At 37.5% G+C, this 24832-nt stretch overlaps 2 protein-coding genes across 6 annotated transcripts in view; one reads left to right on the top strand and one right to left on the bottom strand.

Moving 5' to 3' along the window:
* LOC148641539 (uncharacterized) overlaps positions 1-24832 on the bottom strand; it is a 56765-nt gene that overhangs the window by 12355 nt on the left and 19578 nt on the right. The window contains exons 13-14 of the transcript XR_015929841.1: positions 21841-21986; positions 16448-16510 (exon numbers count right to left, since the gene is read on the bottom strand). The gene's annotated coding sequence lies outside the window, so the exon portion shown is untranslated. The remainder of the gene's footprint in view (positions 1-16447; positions 16511-21840; positions 21987-24832) is intronic.
* Positions 296-24115, top strand: aifm3 (AIF family member 3). Of its 5 annotated transcripts, none has more exons than XM_088618374.1 (20): positions 296-1337; positions 8607-8744; positions 11803-12019; positions 12858-12967; positions 13173-13282; positions 13996-14040; positions 14476-14572; positions 14710-14822; positions 15108-15194; positions 15277-15368; positions 15974-16104; positions 16404-16543; positions 18068-18139; positions 18425-18488; positions 18572-18648; positions 19215-19332; positions 19443-19541; positions 20285-20360; positions 21904-22008; positions 22342-22551. In XM_088618374.1, the coding sequence occupies exons 3-20, from the start codon at positions 11856-11858 to the stop codon at positions 22397-22399; spliced, it is 1758 nt and encodes a 585-aa protein (XP_088474500.1). In that variant the 5' UTR covers positions 296-1337; positions 8607-8744; positions 11803-11855; the 3' UTR covers positions 22400-22551. The 5 variants fall into 5 exon arrangements, with proteins under 5 accessions (XP_088474500.1, XP_088474496.1, XP_088474497.1 ...); XM_088618370.1 differs by having other exon boundaries at positions 297-1337; positions 8607-8808; XM_088618371.1 differs by lacking the exon at positions 22342-22551 and adding an exon at positions 23108-24115 and having other exon boundaries at positions 410-1337; positions 8607-8808.

Here is a 24832-nt window from a genome sequence, read left to right as displayed (position 1 = left end):
AAGCAAGACACTGCACTGCTGTCACACGAGTCGGTATGGAATCTGAGCAGCGAGATCAAAGAATCCCTGCTGTAGCTATACATCTCAGAAAAAGTAGGCAAATCCCACTGTGTCCAAGTGATCTGAAGAATAATCTGCAGAAATAGACCTAAAATATGATCTAGTGAGGACCATCTCTGTAACAACAACAACAGCAGCAAAAACAACAATGATCTGTCTGATGATGTTTCAAAGAAAGTATTTTACAATCTTCCTGGAAGTTTGAATGGCCGTCCTCTAAAGAGTTAAATTTAGATGCTCGAGGGACTAGACAGAGCAAATACAAATCTCTGCAATAGTGCAGTTTACCTGCACCTAAGGATCTCACATCTTAAATGAATCATGCCAGCACCTATAGCTCAGACTGTTGCTTTTAGAATATTTGTGGTGCCACTTTGCATTTATAAAGCTCTCCGAGGACAGTGGACCCACAGCTGTGCTCTGGCACAAAACATCATGAACCCAGCCAAAGCGAGCCCATTTAAGTAATAGAGCATCTGCACTGCTGTACGCTCTCTCGCTTCTAAAGGGATCAAAAATACTGTACATGCTGGCAAGTGTCAGAGGTGCGCATTTGTATTGCAGGGTAATATCATGGGATTCATGACATTTTATTTCCCCTGCAGAAGGAACAGAGCTGGTCCACATCCCATTCTTTCTGCACACCTTCCAGTCTCTGGTGCTGCTTGGCAGTAACAAGGCAGGTTCTGCTGCATTTTCCCCTCTGCAGCTCCTCAAGGTATAGCAGACCTTGCAATAAAGATAAGCTCATATGCTCCCTGGCTTGCACCACGTTTGAGTCCCAACAGTAACAACTCTGACTGCACACTGGAGCAGGCAGGCAAACAGTCAGGCAGGGAATGCAAAACCAGATCGTGTCTTTAAGGTGCTTAACAGGCGAGTCAGCCGTTTGGTATCTGGAGCCGGAGCTGACAGGAGCTGAAAGGGGTGTTTTGTGAATTCTTGCTGTGTTTGCATCCTGAGCAACTTCATCAATACTGCATGCAGCGAAGAACTGGCAAGGATCCCTGCTGCAATCCTGGGACTGATTGCCAGCGAGCAGCCCTGTGTTTTTTTACTTGGAGGATGTATGTGCGGGTGTGAGCTGTACGACTGCAATAAGAAGAAGAAAAAGAAGTAAAGAAGAGCAAAAAAAAAAAAGAACTCGGGACATCTTGCTCAGTCAGGGACGAGAGATCTGGGGGAACCTATACTAGCACGCTAACATCCTCAGTGGGACAGGCTGAGCACTGGAAAGGTTAAACGGATCTTAATGCACCTGCTCCTAATACGCATGGGTAAGCTGCATTATTCTCTTGCAAGATGTTATGATCTTAATGGGCTATTGAAATGGATCATGAATGAAAGTATTATGTGATTGCCAAGCAAGTGCAAAGTATTTTTGACTCAGATGGGTAACAAAACATGAAAGTTGCTTGAGTATATAAAGCATAGGGGTACAGAGTACCTTCACGTCCTCATTTTAAGAGAGCATTTTGTCCAGAGCAGGGACCAGGAGGGCAACATATCAATAAAGTCACACACGAATGAATGAAAATGATTAGATTTCACCTTAGCTGGTATCTTTACCTTTTTGCTCTTGGAATTGCCTGGGGCTTTGAAGAATTTAACACAATAAAGAAATTCCATCCATTTCACATTTTCCTCAACACAATATTTAAAAATGGATTTTATTCATGCTATAGGTATCTTAAAACTTTTGTGGCCATGTTTTCATGTCAGTACAGACACTGTACATAAATGGTGCTGACATATTGCTTATGTTACTGAGTGTCAACATATTTCAGGTCAAGAAAGTGTTTTTTAACCTTAAAAAGAGTGTTTTTCTCCTCGGACATGACCCTGTAATTGTCTTTTATCTTTACATTTTTTGCTTCGTGGAAGACAAAGATCACTTCTTCAGTTCTGACATAAATCTACTGAAGGATGAAGTACATATGAAATTGTATGGTATATGTATATTGCATATGGGAGTGCATATGAATACATAATTACATGGCAGCTATTCATTGACATTTCAGTTACTGAATTCCAATATTAAAATTCAAAACTGTAGGAAAATAAGTTAAAAAAATGGTTACTTGGTTCTTTACTGTTAAAGCTAAGAAAGTTTGTTTAAGGTTTGAGTAAATCTAGAAAGACATAAAGGAAGAATAAAACATGAAATTGTTTGGGTTCCCTGACCACATGAGACAGAGAAGCTTCAGGACAGGTATATGTACATAGATAGTTAGGTTGTAAATAGCTATTTTTCATAAAAACGTCCTCAGGTTACATATTTTTCAAGTTATATAATCAAGAATTTAAAAGTTTGTATAGCAAACTTTTTATAGGAAGGTTATTTGTTCAGTTTTTAAAACATTTTCATTATTTACGGGTCTTGTTTCTTGTATTATTTTATCATTAGAAATATCTGCTCAGACTACATGCTACAGTGGTCATGTAAATACCTACATATGGAATTTGGGTTGATTTTAAGTGTCACATGAAGCACATTCATTTGAGGTAATAGACATGCTTTTCAACACATTCTCTCCAGACATTGCACACATGATTAAAAACATCTGGTGATCTTATCAGATGTGTCTGGCTGGACCTATCTGCTTAGCTATTATTTCCCTTTTTAGAATTTTAGTTCAAAAAGTTCAAAAAGAAAGTGTTGATGCTGTCATGTTAGGTTAACAACTGAGATCACCTTGTTTATAATCCAGAGATGTCATTATTGTCATGATAAAGTGAAATGTGCTGGAAAAGTTATTGTTATAGTGATTCATTGACTGATTGATGGTGTTTTCTTCCATCACACCTATCGAATGTGACTTCTTTAATTAGGGACCTGTGATTTTTTATTGACTGGAATAGGAGTTATGCAGTCTCTGCAGTATACAAATATGATGGTTTTTAAATATATCACTTTTAATACTTGTTTTAAAAGTGATGTCTTATTGAGCAGGCAAAGAAACATTTTACTGACAAATACATACAACAGATCTACTAATCAGGCAGTTAATACAACAGAGGAAATCACCTCTTCTCTGGAGTGCAAGAAGTACCTCTTTAGAGGGAATCCCCAGGGTTGTATGGGATAGCAACTAGGGGGTATTCCTATAAGGTTTGATTGAGAGTGTTGCAAGGCTGCACAAATTTTCCATTGAACTACCCTGTACAATATTCTAATTTAAGGTTGCTTAAATATTTTAATTTAAGTGCTGCTTTAAAGTAATTTTAAAAACCACTAAGAAAGTTATTAAGCGAAAAGAATGTGCGACCACTCTGTGGTGGTATTTTAACGAACTCAAGTGTGTCAGCTCAAAAGCAAGTTGTGTTTGACTTCATGTTTTCCAACAAAATGCTATGCAAGCATCTTCATGGGCCTTTAAAAATAAAAGCCCCCGTTTTTGGTTACAAGATTTAAACTTGCATCCAGCAACACTCATTGTAGATAAATATTCTTAAAGTTAGAAGAGAAAAATGCGCAGTGCTATACTAATGATCTGGGTGGTACGGATTCCTAAGTGTATTTATTTAATATTTAACAGCCAGTTAATTTGAATCTTATTTAGCCTTAATCCTGTGTCTAGACTGCATTTCCATGGCAAGTCAACATGTAACAGGATAAAGGCCTTGACAAACTAGAACTGGTCAGGCTAAAAGTATCCACTGATCCCATGAAATAGTATTATTACTAGGGGGACAAGCAATAAAGTTGCCAGTATCCTATTGTTATGGTCTATAAATTCAATCTAAGATGAATTTATCAAACAGTATATGAATGTCTGTAAAAAAACACTGGATAAAACACCATGGAACCTTGCTTGATTATATCCTATGGAAAGATAAAGGCGCATAAAGATTAAGATTATAGGTCACAGTTTCTGGTGGCAGTTTTTGATTTTTGAAAATCTTTTCCAAAATGTCTTCTGGCAGAGTCATATGGTCTACCTTTCTGCCCAGGATGTAGGTTTCATCCAGAGAAACCAATTGGTTCTTGAATCTGGTAGCCATATTGGGCTCATTAAAAGTACTGAAACATTTTATCTGAAACCAGAATGCCAGATGAAGCTGCATTTTGCACACATAATATTCAACATTCTTGAGTTTGGAAAGGCACTTTATAAATAAAATGTATTATTATATTGGCAATTATTTATCATGTTTGCTGGAGTCGAGAAACTACATGAAACATCCAGAAACCAAATTTCAGTTATGGTTATTCTGTTTATATCTACAAACGCTGCAAAATTATATTAGCATTATAAAGAATTATAAAGCAACTTCTATATAAATAAGGATTATTATTATTGCACTTAATCCATTTATTATCTGAAACATGTACCTAAACTGGCACTATTTGCACCTAATATGTCGTTTTAAGATAGTTTTGCATCTGAACTTTAGGAAACGTCAAAGGTCCCATTTTGTGACACAGAAAAACAGCACATGGGTTCTTGTATGTCTTGCAAGAAAACTCATAAGACCGCTCAGGGTGGTAAAGGCCTACAAGAAGTTGTGTCACAAGTAAAATCGAGGTCATAAGTCATTAGATTTTGCTGCATATTGCTATATTGCATTTGTTAAAATATAAAAGGTCAGCTCCTCTTACACTGTTGTACTGTTTTATGAAAAACCTTTCCAACATAATCTTGGCAAACTAAGTCCACGATTCCTCAGATTCCTGTATCAAAACCACTAGCCACTATGAGCCAATTGGATTAAGCAATGATCAATTCATATATATATAGCACTACTTATCTTTTGTAAAATATTGTACACTCATAAATGTATCATGTTCACACAGTAGTAGAGGTCATCACAGTTTACGCTGACTTGGTCCCTAGTCATTGTTATGAGCCAATTTTTTTAAATCTTTTTTCTTTACTGTTACAATGACAGGGAATGTATTAAAATGCCATTTTAAAACTGCATTTTCTAAAATTCGGAAATATTCTTTTCACTTCAAAATATATGGTAGACGCAGAAGCTTCTTCTTTCTCAAATGTTATGTTTTTCAATTTATGATTATTCCATTGTGAGTTATTCCTATACGTTATTTTGCAAAACCATGTGAGCTTCTTCAGCTCACACCTGAAGAAGGCTCCATGGCCAAAACGTTGTGTTATCTTTCTTCTCTTTTTAGCATGGAATAAACCTATTACTTGTTCCTTATAATGAACAATGCAGAGTTTGTCAGCAGTGTAGAATATAGAGCATCAAATTGAATCCCAATGATAAATTGCATGCTAATGTTAGCACTGCAGCTGGGAAACAAGTCTCAATTTATCATCTTAGAAGTTTTAGGGAATACAGAAAACTGTTAATATTAACAAGTTGAGACATCTCAGCTGATTGCTTTTGAAAAATTATAGAATGCTTCTAGTTAGGAAAATTAAATGACTAAAACCATTTTGTACATACTGTATAGACTCCATATTAAACATCTGAAAATGTAACGAAAAGACTGATCCTGGGCATCATATTGAAACCTCAGTTTGCAGAGTGTAATAGGGGAGGCATAGCAAAGCCTACTAAATTCCTGGGCTTACTCAGGCTGAAATGGCTGGTTAGTTCAGTTAAAATATCCTCAGTTGCTCCATTCTCTTTTAAACTTTATTGTACAATTATGGAAGAGCAAGATAAAGTATCACAAGCTGGCAATTACTCATCTTACCTGGGGTTCACAAACTTAAAGAGACAGATTACACAGATCCTTTGAAACCTACAAGTGAAATGTTAACTCAGCCTGATTGCGTTGCATGCTGGAATTCCTGCTGCTTATCTGGTTTGAATCACAAGTTTGGAAGATTCTGAAAGGCTGAAGGTTAACACACCTGAACAACAGGTGTTGGCAGGTTGTCACAATGCATTTCAAGGTGGTTGTGCAAGCCATCCCTTGTACAGGAAATGTGTAGGTGCTCACACACTTGAGAACACAGGATTTTGCAAAGCTGACTTGCAAAAGAAAGAACACAGGGTTTATGTTGATGAAGACACATTCTCCAAATTAAGCTTAAAGCCTCATTTCCTTTAATCCCTTAAACATGACTAAAAATAACATTCTGGCAAGAAACATACAGCTCAATAAATGAACATTCAGTCTTTAGCTAGCTTGATAGATAAGACTTTATTGATCCCGAAGGATCAAGAAGTTATCAGTTTGATTCCACCCATTTATTTGCAATGGTAGCAATTTCGCTGTAACATTTCTATAAATAGATTAAGGATTAGATACGATAGATTCCAATAGGGGTATGGTGCAGAGGATAGTGTTGCAGTTCTTGAGCCCTGGATTCAAGCCAGACCTAGGATGCTATGTGTGTGGATTTTGTATGGTCTCCCTTTGTTCACTCGGGTTTGCACTGGGTGCTCTGATTTCTACCCACTGTCCACTGTGATCACTGTAGATCAGTTTAGCTTCACATATACAATGTTAATCCAAAACTATGCTCCTGAAAAAGCAATGACAAAAATCAAATAGTTAAATTCTAATTCCAGAGATAAATAAATAATGAAACCCATAAACACAATGTGAAAAAACTACAGGTACCTGTAAATAGAAAAAAAAAACAGTTTCGAAACCTAAACATAAAGGCACATTTTGAAACGGATTTCAGGCTGGGAGGAACTTAAGAGCACTGACCATTCCCTGACCTGTTAGCTGCAGAGGTATTTTGTTCCACTGCAGTTGGGATGTGCTTTGAATATTAAATGCTTTCCTGAAGAGGTTTATTGGCAAATAAACTATATGTCTTTTCTTTGAGCGTTGCACCAGTCACCGTGCCTTTGAAGAGCCCTCCATTCAGATCGCGTGTCTCTGCTCTCTTCCCTTTCACCTCAACCCTGGAACAATGCTGCTGCAGCTGAAGCACCAGAGCAAAATTCCACAAGCTCCCTTGTCAGCACCGTGCTGGGGGCAGGCGAGAAGCCTGTTATATGAGCTGCACATACATAGCTCATAGAAGCAGAGCCACAGGAAGGCTGTTGGGTCCTTAATGGCATTAATGTTTACCCCTTTATGAGGACTAAAATGCTTAAAATTAGTCAGTGTCGAGAAAACCTTCATGTGATTGTGCAGAGGATATCCCAGCTGCCACAATGCTCTAGATGGATGAAGAAAGTTTAACCACTGTGATCTTTGCTCACCCCTACATTGTACTTGAGATTTATATTGTCTTTGCATGATGATCAAAATGATTCCAGGAAATGACCACTAATTGATCTAATTGATTTTTTTTAATATGCTCAGAAATTATACCTTCACTATGGCTTTTTCATTGTTAATTGGATATAAAGCTTACTCATAATATACTCCTGATTTTTTATGATCTCTTACATCTTGTCTTTGAGCAGAGTAATTTTATAGGAAAACTAGTAGCCAGCATTATCCTGCTTTTGTGTAATTATAGAGCAGGAATTATTTGTAGCTTGTTACTGTGCTTTTTGTTATATCAGCAATAACAGTGAGATACTTTTTTGCCTGAAAAGGAGAGAGATACTAAAGTTTTCAAAGCCTCTTTCCAGCAGCAAACATCAGAGAGCTAGCGCTGGACATTTGTGCCAATTTTTGTGCATGATACAAGTCAACCGGAGGTGGCTGCTGTTGTTGGAGTATCTGTCTCGTCTGAAGGCCGAAACGTGAAAAAGGGCTCTCCATACTTTGAATTTAATGGTTTGTTTAGAAAAAGGAGTACAGTTTAGATTTTCTTGAATATCTACACAGAATTTCTCCTTACCAATTTTTGTTAAACTACATAGCTCAACCAGATGAAGTTCAGTGTAGGATAGAGTCTGTCAAATATCCCTGGGTTAGGCTCAGCCACACCCACTGTGACACTTGTTCAATTTCAGCTCTGTCTACCTGACCATAAATGCATTCACTGTAAACCATCCCTTTGGCAGAGACAGGGCACTTGGATCAATGACCAATCCACTGTATAGTAAACTACACAAATTAAATGCATATTTCACAGACTAAAGTGAGGTCAAGGACAATATCTGTCCTTCTGAACACTTTGACTCCTGAGAAGGCACAGTGAAACTGGACAAGAATAGCACCAGCAGAATTGAAACATTCATCTCATAATTCATACCTTCATCTCCAAGTCCTATGCATCCCTAGGCTCTAAGTCTAAAGACAAATTCCAGTGGCTCCTTCCTTTTAAAATGATTTATTCTTACCTATTAAATCCATTATGAATTTCAATACATTCCTAGGCACATTGAAGTCCTTAAATACGTGTGCCAATCAAGCATTTCTGCCACTTCTCTGTACTTTATGACAGATGCAGGCTTTTGTATTGCTGAATAAATGAACTTTGTCTTTAGAAAGTACCTGTAGTACACAAAGCAGAAATAATGTTTTGCATTATCGTGTGATGTATTTAAATGGCACAATGGTGCTGCAATCAACAGTCAATTTAGCCTTTTCAAGTAGTGGCTGCAATGTATTCCCGTGATGTTAAGTTCTGGTGGGGATTTAATGGGTTTAATTGGCTGTAACCGAGACTTTCAATTGCCAATGACATGAAGTGTGTTTGGTCTAATTGTAGGCTATGAAGAAAATCTGATGTCTAAGATGGCTGGCCCAGACCTTCAGTTTTCAGGAAGAACCTGCAAGCACTGTGATTCCCCCGGCACCCTCTGGCTTGCTAGGAGTGACTGATCTCTCACTTGTAGAAGTCTCCAGGGTACTTGTTTCTTCGCAGTAATCTTTGCCCATCATGGGAGGATGTTTCTCCAAACCCAAACCAGGTGACTGGTTCAAATCCCATAATAATTGGCACTTGTTCCCCCCTATATATAGGTCATATGCTACTCACTACTGTGCTTTGTAGAGTGGTGGTTCAGGAGGAATTTTAATTCTCTGAGTTGCACTGATCCAAGCGGATTATAATGAAATATGAGTTTGGTTTACCATCGTACAATGCATCACAAGTGTGATGGAATGTAAAGTCGAGACAAAACTTTCACTAAAACATGACTTCGCTTAATAGCATTGTTATAGGCTCTTGCTAATGTGATTTTCACTAGACAATCCATCTTTTGAAAAACAGCAAGCAAGCTCTTCAGGATCACTTCCTCTGCTGTTGCAAAATGAGGTGAATATAAGCACTGTATAGTGGTACATTTCTCCCAAAAGTTCGCAACTAGCAAGATGCAAAAGCTGCATTCAAATGAATGCAAAATGTGAACATTAGCTTAATTTTTAACTGTATGAAAGTATTAATAAGCTCCAATGATATGGTGTTTCGCTGCTCTGTTACTAAAGTGGTTAGAAATCTAAAATAAAAAACAAAAGTTTTAAACATGGCATGAATGTCATTAGCATACATTTACTGGGCACTTTTCAAAGTGCTTTGTATCGGTGTAGTGTTTTCACAAACAGAGCACCCTTTTAAAATTCCAGAACTATAGTAAAAATGATTATTAATAATTTCCCATCGATTCTCAAATGCTTAAGTGAAAGTATTTCAACTTGTGTTTTTTTGTTGCTTCACAAATACTGTATATCCCCTCTAGCTTGGTGGGTGTGTTATTACTTGCAAAATCACCAAATGTGGAAAATCTCCTCTTGAGCAAAAAGCTTACAAAAACCTCATTAATATTCAACTGTAATATACAGATTGACTGTGTAATTCAGTTAACTTTTACAAGTGGTAATGCATTTACAACCCTTTCCCAGTCTGTTCTGAATCATCAAGAGGCAGATGTCTCACTGCATAATTTAAATGGCACAGCAGAAACATCCTTCCTCTGTCAGCTAGCTAGAGGGAGTCTGATCCTGGGCAGTACATTTATAATAGAGTATCATAAACCCAACAGTGTTTGAATAAATATACTAAAAGTTCATTTGAGGGAAAGACTGAAAAAGCCAGTATTGAAAATGATAATTAAGTAAGACTTGTTTAAGCCTCTGAAAAGTTTTATTAACACTGTACTAATCAAGCATTTCTGCCAGTACAAATATGAACAGCAGAGCACTCATGCAAGATTGAGGTCCCATGCAAAATTGCATAATTAATACCTTTAGACATGAATGATCTCCATTAAAATGAAGACAAGAAAAATACAGAAACATAGAGGTTTTTTTAAACATCTTAAATTATGTCAGTCTAGTTTTTTAAGTATTAATTGTGTCATACATGGTTAATCATCAAAACTGTCAATTAAACAGTCTTCTAAAAGTTTTATCTACATCATTTTTGATGACCCAGAATAATTTGGAGAATAAATATATATCTTTAGTGTAAAAACAAAATAGTGTATCAAATATTAGTTTTGATTATATTAAGGTAGAGTTTGATTCAATCCAATCTTCTACTGTTTACTTAGTTAATTAACTTTGAATTTAGAAAGTGTTTGAAGAACACTCCAAACTCCCAAATCTGTGCACACGTATTATTAGCTTTCAAAGCTAAGAATTATTCTGGTTTAAAAGATTTTGTTTTGTTTTTGAAGGGGGATTTATTGTTCTCATAATAATTATAAGACATATTCCAAAACATATATATTTCAAAGCATTCCAGAGATTTGAAACACAAATGTTTTAATAAGCAAATGACTGTTAGGACATTGAATCACATGAATTAGCATCTTGAATGGAGATTTTTCCTTTTCCACAGAAAGTTTGCTGTGTAAATGTTCAGCTTAATTCTAAAATTGTAAAGCATGGCAAGATACATTTAAGCATATTAAAATTCGACACTGCCAACCACAAACAGAACTGATCAAAGAAAATACTTTTCTGGAGTGCTTTAACTGCGACAGTAAACATTTTCCTTATAACCAAATTGATTACGTTTTAAGGATTAATGTAATGTTTTCCACTTTTTTAATGAAGTCAAGTCAACTTTGAGAAATACATCCTTTTTAAAAACTAAAACATGCCAAACAGAAAAACTGATTAAGAGTCCTTTCTTTCCCACAATTGAAGTAACATTTATGATTTTCCATTGATTTTAATTAAAGTATAGCTCAGCAGGTAAGAATTCCAGGGAGATTAAGACTTAACAGGGGTCAGCAAATTTTTCCAGTTGAAGAGATAAAGCTGGCTCTCAGTTGGTTGTAATAAAAGGTTACACAACTAACTTTTCATACAAAATAAACACCATGTTTGAGTAATAAGATAGAAAGATAGAAAATACAGCTTCTTCTTAGGGCTACAACTGAACAATTTTCTTATTTATGCCTGGTCAGGTATAGTTCTTCCAAGCAAAGCAGTATGATGTACAGTAGTTGCCATAGTTGCCAAATAGAAAAACAATATTTAGGGATATTAAGACAGCCACAGTCAGACATTTAAAGGGGGTTGAATGTTCTAATGTCTGACAAATTGTGGTATCACTGCTTAGAAGACCGGCTTACATCTTAAAACCGAGAACAGAAGCAATTCTTTACCCAAAGGATTGTGAGAGTATGGAACAAGCTACCCAGTTGAAAACAATATTCTGACATATTTCAAGAAATGACTGGATGAGATCCTTGGATTAATTACTTACAGTACTAACTACTAAATAGGCTAAATGACCTCTTGTTAGATGTCATTCTTATATTCTTACAAAAGAATGATTTAAATGATTTCTTTAAAGCCTGATTGCAAATGCGTGTCACAAAGGTATTTTGAACATCCTGAATGTTTTACGAGATTACTGTCTTTTCCTGTCATTCGTAGTTTTTACCCTATGACCCCTCCAGAAATGAGAGCACATTTTTGTTTTGCCTACATTGCTATTCTATCTCTCACAGTCGAGGTTAAGGTTGAAGTTGTGGTCCCCGATAAAGAAAAGGAAACCGAAAAAATGTCTCCCAACGGCAAGGCCAGTCCATTGGCAAACTGCAGGCCGAATGGGACAGCCAAACACTTCCATGATGATGACAAGTCCATCACCTTGAGTCCATACCAAAACCCCAGGGACTTTGTGGAGGCAGCTGTGTGTCACGTCAAGGACTTGGAGAATGGACAGTAAGGATTACTGATTTGAAATATCAGGCTGTTCGTTTTGTCAGACTTCTGTTTATTTTACAGCCTTCCAGCTGCAGAGATTCCAGTTTACTCAAAGCTAAATTACTTAAAACTCTAAGAAGATCTGTTTTAGTGTTAATTCCTGTTCGCATTCTTCTCTGAGTTAATTCAGTGGAAACATGGTATATTTTTGCGGTTTTGTTTCCCTACTAAATTCTGATTAACTACCCTGTTGTTACAAATCTAATAAACACGACGTGATGTGATTAAAATGTGCACTGCAATGATATATTTTGTTCCAATGCTGTGTAAATGGTTTGTGTATCTCTTGACACAGTCTGGGCAGATATCGTGAAGGCGTACACTCTGCTTTTGTGAGCGATAACTACCTGGGCTCAAACATGTAGCTCCAAATCAATGTAATGATTTGTTTTCCTAAGGAAGATATGCCTGTGGTCCACCTGACTTGCCCCCAAGGATAATTTTTTCAGCTTTCTGGCAGGAATTAATACTAATCTGGGCCTATACCAACTCTCATTGAGAGTAACTGGGGCTTCTGCTTAAACAGGGGGGTTAGTTGTCAATACATATGTACAGTTGTATGACAGGACAACATTAATGAGATTTAAGCCTAATTTCACCTAAGTTTAGCACCCCTTTGATGAATAAATGCAGTTAATGGTTTCTTTTTCAATTCACTATGTTTCCATTTAGACACACCAACACTAAAAGCACTGCAGTAAATATGTACAAATAATGCAGTCTTAATGTTGGCAGTCACTATAACTTCTTCTAAAAATGTGTTGCATATTCCTCAGCGGTGTTTGTTTCCTGGCAGGATGCGAGAAGTGGATTTGGGCTGCGGAAAAGCTCTGCTGATAAAAGAACGTGGCGAGTACTGTGCCATTGGGCACAAATGCCCACACTATGGAGCGCCGCTGGTAAAAGGTGAGAACATTGCATGAAACCAGCAGCGCTACACATTCATTGAAAATCACACACCTTCTCTTTTCTTTCCCTCCGCATGATAGTTTTTTACTGTTAAAGACTTTGTTTAAAAAAGACAAGATTGTGCTCTTCAAGTGTCCATCAGGACAGGTTAGATGAGGGATTGAGGGACTGCACAACACTGAGGATGCCTTCCTGTTTCCAGGTGTTCTGTCGAAGGGCCGTGTGCGCTGCCCCTGGCATGGCGCCTGCTTCAGTACTGCTACTGGAGACATAGAAGACTTCCCAGGGCTGGACAGCTTGCCGAAGTTTCAGGTAAACTCTCACATGAGCCTCTGCTGAAGAAACTGTAACCTGGACCAGAGGGTTCAGTAACAGAATACTCCACGGGTGCTCCCTTCAGACCATTGCACTGATTTACATGGATGCAGAACTACAGAGTCTTCAATATATTTTAGCTCCTGTAATTTCTAAATACTGAATAGACTCTCCCTCAAGGAGGCCTAAAAGAAAAGATAGGAACTAATCACACTCTAGATAACTGATATTCACTACCGATCCTAGAGTCCTGCCACATCTTCTTGTTTCCATTCCACCTTGGAGTCTTTATTTTTTAACAATTGTTCACTTAATTTTTCTGTATCACCGGTGTTTCCAGACCTTTCCAGTCATTGAAGATTATAGGTTACCTATAAACCCTGGTGGACAGCATACAGTACCTCCAGGACCAGGAGTTACTATCAGTGCTCTACCTGAAGCACAGAAAGCACCCTTATCTGCTATCATAACAAACTGAGATGTGAGAGACATTGACCTGCTTTAAGACGAAGGTGGAGGGCAGGAGGGCAGAATCGAATTCTGGCAGTGTCACAGATATATGATACAGTTCTATCATGCTTAAAAATAGAACAAGCCCTTTAATATCCATATATATGATGATAAATGACAGAACACAAATTCTGTCAAGAGCATAAATGACAAAATATGTATGGATGATTTTGTATTGACATCGTTTCTGCTTGTTTCAGGTTAGAGTGGAAAAAGACAAGGTGTATGTTCGAGCAAGCAAGCAGGTAAGTTCAATTAAAATGATGTATTATTTACTTCTGGAGAGTTGAGTAATCAAACGACAAGAATATGTATCATTAAATAATACTGTAACTATCTTATGTTTTTGGTTCCAACATGAAGCTATCGCTTGTTGTCTGTTATTAGCAATTACTCACAAAAAAATGAGACATGGTGTACAAAACATTGAAGCAAGCTCATCTAATAATTTCTGTGCACCAGTGTGAGTAAATGAAATAAAAATCCAAAAAGCAGATTTAAGTAAAACTTTGATATTCGTTGATCTAAATGGAAAAAATACTACTCTAAGACCTTAGTGTGAAGAACCTTACTGACATCGTTTTTCTAATGGATTTGGAAAGGAAGGCCACCTGACAAGAATCACCTCAGTGATGTTTGACCTCACTGTAAAAAGCTATCAAATCTTTCTAATCCCCTAGGCTCTCCAGTCACAAAAAAGGACAAAGGTCATGACAAAATGTACTGCACTAAGCAACTATAGCACTGGCTTCAGCAATGTCCTCATCATTGGAGCAGGTAAGATGTTCAGAGTGCAAGACCTTGTTTAAAAGGGTCTGTCACCTGTTCAAGATCAGAGTCCCAGTGTTCTTTTACAATTGTTTCTCAGTATTTCTGTCATGCATTTCCTCAACAGTGCTGGCTGTGTATTTCAGGTCCAGTTGGTCTGATGTGTGCTGAGACATTGAGGCAGGAAGGTTTTTCAGACCGTATTGTGATGTGCACTGCAGACAAGCATCTGCCCTATGACAAGCCTAAATTGAGTAAGGTTTGTACAAAACCCTTAAAAAAATATAATGAATTTTACTTTTTGCTGAAAAGATTAAATACTTTAAAAGATGAAAGTTGGTTAAACTGGTTGGATAATAAATATGTTTCTATGCAGTCTGTCCCTTTACTTGTCTGATTATATAAAACAGTCTGTAAATGTCATCCCTGGTGTGTTTTAGGATATCTCTTGTTCTCAAATGATTACTTAACCTAATTGATAAAAGCAAGACACAATGTACTGATGCTTACAGATAACACAGAATTTTACAATGTTCTTTTCCAGTCTCTGGAGAGCACTGCAGAGCAGCTCAAACTCCGATCCCTGGAATTCTTCCAGACACATGATATAGAGTTACTCAAAGAAAAGGAGGTGAGGTGCTGTTGGCAGGGATGTTGTTGTGTGTAAAAACATTTAAGTTTTGCTTTTTGTAACGGATGAATATGTATTCCAGGTAGTGTCAGTGGATGTTAAGATAAAAACCGTCACATTCCAAGATGGACTGAAAATGGAATACAGCAACCTGCTCGTCGCCACGGGTAGCAAGTAAGCAGAGCTATACTGTTTTTTGTAAAATGGAAGCTGTGGTCGCGTTTTGAACCCATGTTTGTCAGTGGTTGGGCATAGTGGTGTCAAGTAAAGAAACTGTACTTAATTCACAATGTACTTAAGTATGCAGCATTTTGTTTTCCTTGGTCATCATAAATGCCCCATGACTCTGGTCAATAGTGGTGTGCCACAGGGTGCAGTCTTGGGCCCTTTACTTTTTACTATTTATATACTTCCTCTAATTCAGATTATAAGACAACATGGTCTTTACTTTCATTGTTATGCAGATGATACTCAGATGTTCGTTAAAACTTTTCCCTTCCGATCTCCCTCCTCCGTCACCCATCTCTGTTTTGTGTGATATTAAGCTCTGGTTGACATCAAATTCCCTGGAGCTAAATAGTGAAAAAACAGAACTTTTACCAGTTCACAGCTAATGTTAGCTGTATAAGTTGGAGAGCTTCACAGTAACGGCTGATAGCTTCCCACTTCACATAGACATACACTATTATTATTATTATTATTATTATTATTATTATTATTATTATTATTATTATTATTTCATATGCAAGCATTACCAGTATTTCTGTGTTCTTTATCAGACCCAAGCTTTTGAACTGCAAAGGAAAAGACGTGGAAAACGTATTTTACCTCAGAACCCCAGAAGACGCCAACCACATAGCCAAACTGGCAAGCAACAAGAATGCTGTCGTAGTTGGAGCATCATATGTGGGTTGGTATCGTTGAATGCCTATCTTTCATTGCACTATAATTACAACTAAAGTTATTCAGGCCTCGGATCCAGCTAGTAAGAACATTGTTTTTCATTTGAAATAATCCTCAAAGGTAGTTTTCATTTGCAATTTACCGTATTGTCCATAGTCTATTCGTTATATTTTGCTAGATATTTACTGAATATTCAGTGCAAAATTTTGTAGCCCAAGCCTGGTTCTTTTCTCAGTCTTTTTGGACAATGTAGTTTGATTTCTGGCCTTTTATTTTTTCGATGGGAATGTACATGGTAAACCACAGTGTGCTGGCTCATGCTTGTCTCAGGAATGGAGGTGGCTGCCTACCTTGCTGAGAATGCCCACTCGGTCTCAGTGATCGGACTGGAGGCTGTCCCGTTTCGAAAGGCTCTGGGAGAGAAAGTTGGAAAAGCTATAATGAAGGTAAACAAGAAGAGGCAGTGAAATCCATTCCCTGTCTCACCTTATCATGTCTGGCATGCATCTTGTTATAACCATACAGTACACAAAACAAATATTGTACGAATTATTTTGTGTAATGCAGTGCTTCTGCATTGGAATTTCAGAGTCATGATTAACTGCAAGCATTTATACAACGATTTAAAAATCCTTATGAATTGGTATTGGAAGAATGGAGTTTGAAATGCCGCAGGTTGTTAGCCACAAGCATACAACACCTCAGGTCTTCACAATTATCTCACCTTTTGCTAAAGTGAAAGGCCTCTTTTTTTCTTTCAAGTTCTTTAAACCTAACTAATGGATAGACGAGAAAAGCCAGGGTGCCATTGCCCCCAGCACTGTCGCGATTCCTCCGCTCAAACTGACAAACTGACAGTGCTCAGAGAGCTCCTGCTGCTATCAGTGGATCCATTAACCTCTTTCAAAGCAAATGTCTGAAAAGCTCAAACAGGGATTTTTTTTTTACTGAGAAAGCATGCTCCCAAAGCAATTACAGCTGACTGAATGTCATGTGAAGCAGTGCTGAGTCATACACTGCATCAATGGCTCCTATTCTTTGAAATGATAGGAATTCCAATCACAACACCCCCGTGCCTCTTGTGGTGCACCTGTAGCAAAGGTCCTAACACTTTATTAAAACTCGCTGGTGCATTGTGGGCACAGGTACCCTGTCTCAGAGCTCTAGTTATTAGGGAAAACTTTGGAAAATAGGCTTAAGCCCAGTGGAACTCATGCTGGGCTCTGTAATTGACCTCAGAAATATTTGTTTTTAAATAACAGCAATTTGGAGGTAACAGTCATGCAGTGGTGGTCCTAGCTACGTAGCCCCTGTCATTCTAGTGACTAAACTGGCCCAGACTTAAATTAAAAAATCGTAGAATGAGATGACCACACCAAATGTAAGACTACTGACAAGGCTAATGACTGACCAGTGACTTTCTAGTTTTAATGTCAAAGAAGAGACAAATACCTCAGCACTTTCAGAGGTGTCTGTGTCAATCTATCTGTTTCAGCTTGCTCTGTATATATGTCTTTATCCCCACCTGCTGGGTGCAGGAGAAAACAGAGTAGCCCACAATCTGCAACAATGAACCCTACATTCCTCTGAATGAGGTTTTTGCTAACCAGATCTCTGTGTGGGTGTTCATGTTTTTTCATAAAGCGTCTCCCTTTGTAAACCAAAATTAGGCTTTGTGCTAACTCACATAACCGGGCAGCTTTCCTCAGGCGTTTTATAATCTCTGTTCATTACGGAAGACACATCCAGTGCTAAATCTTTTTAGCACTTTTAATTCCACAGATTGGACATGCAACTATTATTTTTTCACACTGACACAAAATCACCGTTTTCCTATGCTGTAGATCAGAAAAAATGTATTCCAAAAAATCACAGCGGAGTTGAAACTGCACATTTCTGAACATAAAACCTGTTCAACCATCTGGGAAGTAAGCAGTTCAAAGATGTCAATTTCATTTCTCTCCCCACAGATGTTTGAAAATAACCGTGTTAAGTTCTACATGCTGAATGAAGTAGCCGAACTAAGAGGACATCTTGGCAAGGTAAAAGTTTGCTCACTGTAAGGGAGATTTGAATACAGGGTAGTCCTTTGAAGATGTTGTTAGGCCTTTGTCTCAAAAGGTTACAGGTTCAAATCCTAGGTAGGGCATTACTGTTACTTTTATTAGGACTATCACTAATACTTTACTCAGATCGTTTCTCTAAAATATCCAGTTCTATGAATGGATACAAATCTAAGCAATGTTGGATAAAAACATCAGTCAAATAAATAAACTAAAAACACTATACTCTATTGAGCAAGCTTCTATCCTTTCTTCTTTTGCAAGTTAAAGGAAGTTGTTCTGAATAGCGGAAAGGTCCTGAGAGCAGATGTTTGTGTAATTGGTGCAGGTGAGTCAGTGTCTACATAAATAACAGTTAGAACGTTTTTCTAAATTGTCACTTTTAAGCACTTTACTTTTCCTCTGATATAGGGTCAGTACCAGCAACATCTTTCTTGAAACACAGTGGTATACACATGGACTCCAAAGGCTTCATCACAGTGAACAAGGTAGGGTTAGTTCTGGGCTGGTTTCTCACGGTGGTAATAAATACATCAACGCCTTACTGGTCATTGTAGGGACAAGTTACTGACTCTAGTAATGTATGTATATGCTCATCAACGGTTCTGGAAACTGTATTCACCACACAGAAAGAGGAGTGGGATATTCTCATTATGTTCAGACTAAAACTTCATTTTCTTGGCTTTCTTAATTGCAAAGATAACAGCTGTCTAAATTACAAAGATAACAGTCTAGAACAGTGAGTGCTTTTACAGGCTTACAGAAATTATAGGCAAGGTCTTGGGGACCATCTTAAGTGGAGAAAAGAAGATAGCACAATTAAATAAAGCCAAAGGGAGAGCTATCAGGTTTAAATGCAGATCTAAGTGGTATATTGCTCCTTCAGGTAGCAGGGATCCATAAACAAAAATGAAAGCATAAAGAGGTTCTCCCTGCTTTAAGTGTGTTATCGGGAGCAGAGACACTGAAAGGGAAGTAAAAGCTGGCATTCAATCTGGGCAAGTTGGTGGACTGAGACATATTCCATTACACACCTTAATTGTTTGCTTCTCAGTTAATGCAGACCAATGTACCTGGGGTCTTTGCTGGAGGAGATGTGGTCACTTTCCCCCTGTTTCTCCGTAACAACAAAAAAGTCAATGTGCCCCACTGGCAGATGGCCCACATGCACGGTGAGAGGCTCTTTTTTTTCTCCAAGAGATGTAGCAGAAATTGCCAGTCCCTTCTTGCAGCCCTCAGCCAAAATACTTGACATGGCATTTTCACTTTTTTTCATCAAAAGGGCGGATAGCTGCTCTCAGCATACTTGGGTGTCCATTGGAGATCAACACTGTGCCTTACTTCTGGACAGCCATGTTTGGGAAAAGTATAAGATACGCAGGTAAAAATAGTGCTGCCCATTGTTATAACTTCCTGAATTGAGATCATGGAAACACAAAAAACAATGAGTACAGTTTGTTATTCAAATCCTATATTAAACTAATATGACATTAGTTTGTAGCAGTGGTCAGGGTTATGGAGCTGTAGCTGAAAGGTTATGGGTTCAAATTCCATTTGGGACACAAAGCAGTTGTACCCTTGAGTAAGATACAGTATTGTACCTCGTCCAAAATGTTCTAGTAAAACACCCGGCCTCTATAAATGGTGCACATTGAAGTCACTTTGGAAAAAAGCATCAGCCAAATACATTGGTCATAATCTGGGTAAACTTTATTGCAATATTTAAATATTGCAACTGTCAGCTGCTACTTCAGAAATGGTCCCATATTGGCACATTATAGTAATTGCATCTTGTAAATAATAAGTTTAATATTAAGATTGCTGAATTGCCCCCAAACATGACTATACTGAACCAGTTTGTGCAGGTTAATGCACACTGGGGAATATGATGAGACAAAGATAATTTTAAGTGTCTGCAAAATCACATTTTCAATGTGAAAGTGCAAGACAGACTCTACTGCCACTTGAATGCAAAAATACATTTTTGGCAAAACCCTGTAACTGAATTCGTTCTAATTTTGTATTTTCAATACCAGTACCTTACTAGAATGACATGCAGAAAGTAAAAAATAATTTATGAGACCTTAAAATTTCTAATCAAAATATGTTTAATTTTACTGCCAGGTCATGGAGAGGGATTTGATGACGTGATTATCCAAGGAGATTTAGATGAACTTAAATTTGTAGCATTCTACACAAAGTGAGTACATTCCCATTAGCTTGCTGCATTTTCAAGCTTAAACTTGATCTTCTGTTTGATTAGCTGTCCGTGATCTTCCCAATAAAACCACAGAAACAATGAATCCTACACATTTCTCTTGCTAAGCAGTGCACTGTGGACAAATATGAAAACCCAAAGAAAGATTGGATAGTACCTCCTCTGCCAAGCCCCCAGAATATTATTTTCTATATGCCCTTATAGATATAGATACTTAAATATAATATAAATATGTAAATATGTGAAAAAGATGTACAATCTTATTTACGTCTAAATATTTTAAACTATTTTTATAACAGTATCAGTGAAACAAAATATCCTTTAATGCAAAAGTGTTGAAGTTTCACAACTAAATATGACTAATTTACTTTTCCAATTATCCTGGACATCTTATCCAATTATCTTTCATCCAATCCACCCTGTAATTAAAACGATGGCCCTTTGTCACAATTTAGGAAGGCTACAGTGAAGCTTTCTCTCTGTAGCAATAAAGTACTGTGCTGCATTCAACCATGGAGGTAAAAGATGATGTGAAGCTCCTCTCAGGTTTCCTGATTGGGCATGCTATCTTTATAATCTTACTGCTGCGGACTGAACCAAATATCGTTAAAAGGCATGCTATCCTTTTGTGTTCGATGCACGCAATCCTAATGGCGGCGGTTGTGCTACTATTCACCTTCCTGCACAGTGGCTAAGGTGGTGCTGTTATTCACTGTCCTGTATTACTAACAGAGGATTTCATTATGAGAGTTAAGAGAAGTAAATATTTCTGTTTCCATTGCATGGTCTCACTGTGGCCAGAAATATAGGTGATGGTTATAAATTTAACCTTTTGAGACCCAAGCTGAGATTTTCTTTTTCAAATGGGTCAAACCCTTTTTGAATGCCTGCCATTTGTTGCATATACAGTATGCCCCCAGGGATAATTGTATGAAGATGTGGACATGCTTAATGGGACTAATGTACAAGTGTAGAATAAATTGTTATTGTTTTCAGTAGAGATGTACAACGTTGCATTGGTGTTAAACTAAATACACAGGCAATGTACTTTTACTTGTGATTATGCATCTAAAAGCACAGTAAGTATATAATTACCAATGAAGAGCATTATGGGAGTGCTGCAGTATAATCTATAACTTATTTTTGCTGAGCCATAGCACTTCATTATGCACCCCCTGTAAAGGGTAACCTGCACAGAAAAAGCATGGCCTCCGAGTCTGTTGCTTTGGGCTTTTTATATGCACTGAATCTTTTTCATAGACAGTAAAAGAAAAGGTTTGATGCTAACATTTCATTTCAAAGTGCATCTAATTTATAGAGATAAAAACATTGCTTCTGAATTCGTATAAGCTTGCATTTTTAAATTTTAATGACTTCTGCTGTGCTGTAAATAGGGTATTGTGCCACCAACAGAAACCAAAAAGGATGATTACCTGAGTCCCCAATTGCTCGACTGTCCTACCTTCTACAATACAGCAGTACTGGGATCTCTCATTATTCTTTTTGTAACCTCTCTGTGCTGTAGGAGTGAAGAGGTCATTGCGGTTGCGAGTATGAACTGCGATCCTATCGTATCCAAAGTAGCGGAGGTCTTTAAATCGGGCAAGGCTATAAGAAAACGAGATGTGGAGTAAGTCCTTTTCTACTTGATCACCCGAATGTCCGGTCAATGCTAATACAATACGTTTACAGAATTCTTCCAGTTCTGAAGTTTGCAATACCTTCCAGAAAATATTAGTGGCCATTGTAGTTACGTCACTGTATTTAGCTAAAATGAGGTTAAAATATACAATATACTATATGGAATGTTCAAAGCAAAATATTTTGAATTAACGCAATATAAGATTTTAAATTTAAAAAAAAAACTAATAATGTCTATGTAACATTTGGTTCAATAACTGCAATTACCTATTTTACCATAAATAACTATTTTTGTTTCCTACTTAATGCACACATAATGAAGGATGTTTGCACGGCATGGCAAGTATGTAAACATGAATATTTTAATAATATTCCCTTAGGTTTATCTATATATCAACATATATCACATATTTAACAGTTCCCTTGCTATCTTGATCTTGAGTGTGTGAGGGGGTCTCATTGTCATTACCACCCTGCATTTGATTGAGAAAAAATCACATCCATTACCCAAATAACATCCAAACCATATCCAAATATGGCAAAATGCTATATTTTCAATATACTGTCTATACAGTACCTGTGTTGGATGATATCAAGAGGGTAGAAAACTGTGTTCTGTTATGATCCACTCTTGCTTCAGCAAGACTTTTTGCAAAACAAATCAGCCTAAACCGGCAGTGTGAATCTTACTGGTCAGCACACGACACTTTGTGCGTGTGTGGACTGCTGACACACTCCATTACTCTTGAACCCATGACATGCTCCAATATCTCCATTAAAATAAGGCTACCAGTGCTGTAGCTACTGCACTTACTCCTTCAGACGTCTATGACATTCATAGTCTGTTGTAATGTACAGAAAACCTTGTGGTTTACCCGCAGAAATGACAGATGCAGAAAAATGGTGATGGAAATAAAGAACGTTTGAGTATATGAGCTCACAATGGCATACTTGCTTTGAACAGCACGCCGCTGTGAAAGCACGATCAGAAAAATATAGTTGGGATTTCCCTCTACTGTAGCAAAGCATCTCTTCATGTGGCTTGGCTATTTGAAATTTGTCATTAATACAGCTTTGGTTCATTGCAGGACAGGGGATATGTCTTGGCTAATTGGGAAGGGAACACAGTAGAACGTGTCTCACATCCTGTTCGCCTGTTCACCACCGAATGGTGTTGAGAGGGAATGGCAGCTAAGCAGTTCTCGAAGTCTTCGTGGAAGCTCTGCTGTGAGCTCCGGCTCACTGTATTTCGATACACCGACAAGACCTTTCTGACCTGTTACATTTTGGAAGGTCGAATGATTTTCACCAGGGCAGGCTCGCAGCTGCCCACTTCTTATTCAACATGGGTGTCAACTGTGACAAAACTGTACATATTGTAAAAACTTGTATAAATGAACCAAAACATTTTTAACAGTTACCATGTAATTATTGCTTATCTAGTGGAAGACCTGTTTATTTTGCACTTTGGGCTGAATTAACAAGCAAAACTGGACGCAATCCCCGAGTTTGTGCATGATGTACCCATCTGTACATTTTGTGTGCAGGGGTAAATAGGGGGAGTGGTCCCTTTTATTAAGTGCAGCTTTGGACATTATTCTCATCTGCACTCTCACCTAACCGGAATGTAAAACTCACAAAGATCCTTGCCTGATTAAATACATAATAGCTTGAATGGAGATCAGGCTTCCTGGATTTAGGACTGGCTTTGTTTAAAGGTGTATTTATATCTTTGTTTTGTACTTGTCTCAAATGTATTTTGCATTCTGGACTAGACATCCAGTGCCAACATCTTTAGAAGCCATAATGACACATTCCACTAGAATTAAAATATCTCACAACAGTGTTATAGAAATATTACTGTGAATGTGAAACATACTTTTCTTTTAAAACTATGTAAAGCTTAGATTGTGCAAAACAATGCAAGATCTGTGTAACTGAAAACAAACTTCCCAGGTGTATACTCATTTTCTCTCTGATATTAGAGCATGGTTACAGAGTCCAAACCTAGTTTGTCTTGTATGCTAAGAGACCGTAGCACATTCACTTTTTAAAATGAATATAAATGACTTACTGCAATTAAATGATTTGGTAGACCTGCTTGTAGACTGCATAAATTCTATATTTAAAAATAATGTAATGCACAGCATAGGTTTGCATTTTATAATAGGAAACAAACATGTAAAGAAACTTCCATTGATGAAATAATTGCTCTAAAAAAAACAGATACTTTGGTAGATGTGGCTTCTTTATGAAACTGTTACTAACTCAGGGAGCAAACGTTTTAGATGTCTGGCTATTTTGGATTTGTTCCTCCAAAAATAAATTTGTTGCTTTTATTTTCCTACCACAATGCTGTGCAACTGATTAAACCTGGTATGTCAATTAAAAATTAAGTCTCATTTACATCAACAACAGTCCGGAGACCCAATTACACAGTGTGGTATTGCCTGGACAGATTTGAGGGCAGTAACTTGCTCAAAGGTATAGTATGATAGATGAGCACCTCCACTCCGAATTTGAACCCACTACAGTCTAGTCAGGAGTCTAGACTCATATCACTGCTCTACACTATTGACCAGATTAATTTGGTGCAGAACAAAACAACCGATTGCTGTTCCAAAATATTAGTTTTATGTCATGCTGTGTAAGACAACTACACTAAAGCACGGCAATTTTTGTTTATTGTCAAAGGAATTTCCTGTTTTACCATGTCAGTGGTTCACATAATAAAAATGCACACTTCAAAAACTATAAACCGCAATACAATAATACTGGGTGTTACTTGATTCAGCTCTGCTTTCAACATGAAA

The sequence above is a fragment of the Lepisosteus platostomus genome, chromosome 24 (assembly GCF_059453375.1).
Source record: "Lepisosteus platostomus isolate fLepPlt1 chromosome 24, fLepPlt1.hap1, whole genome shotgun sequence".
Taxonomy (NCBI): Eukaryota; Metazoa; Chordata; class Actinopteri; order Semionotiformes; family Lepisosteidae; genus Lepisosteus; species Lepisosteus platostomus.
The sequence above is the reverse complement of the archived record's forward strand: the minus strand, read 5'-3'. Positions and strand labels throughout refer to the sequence as shown.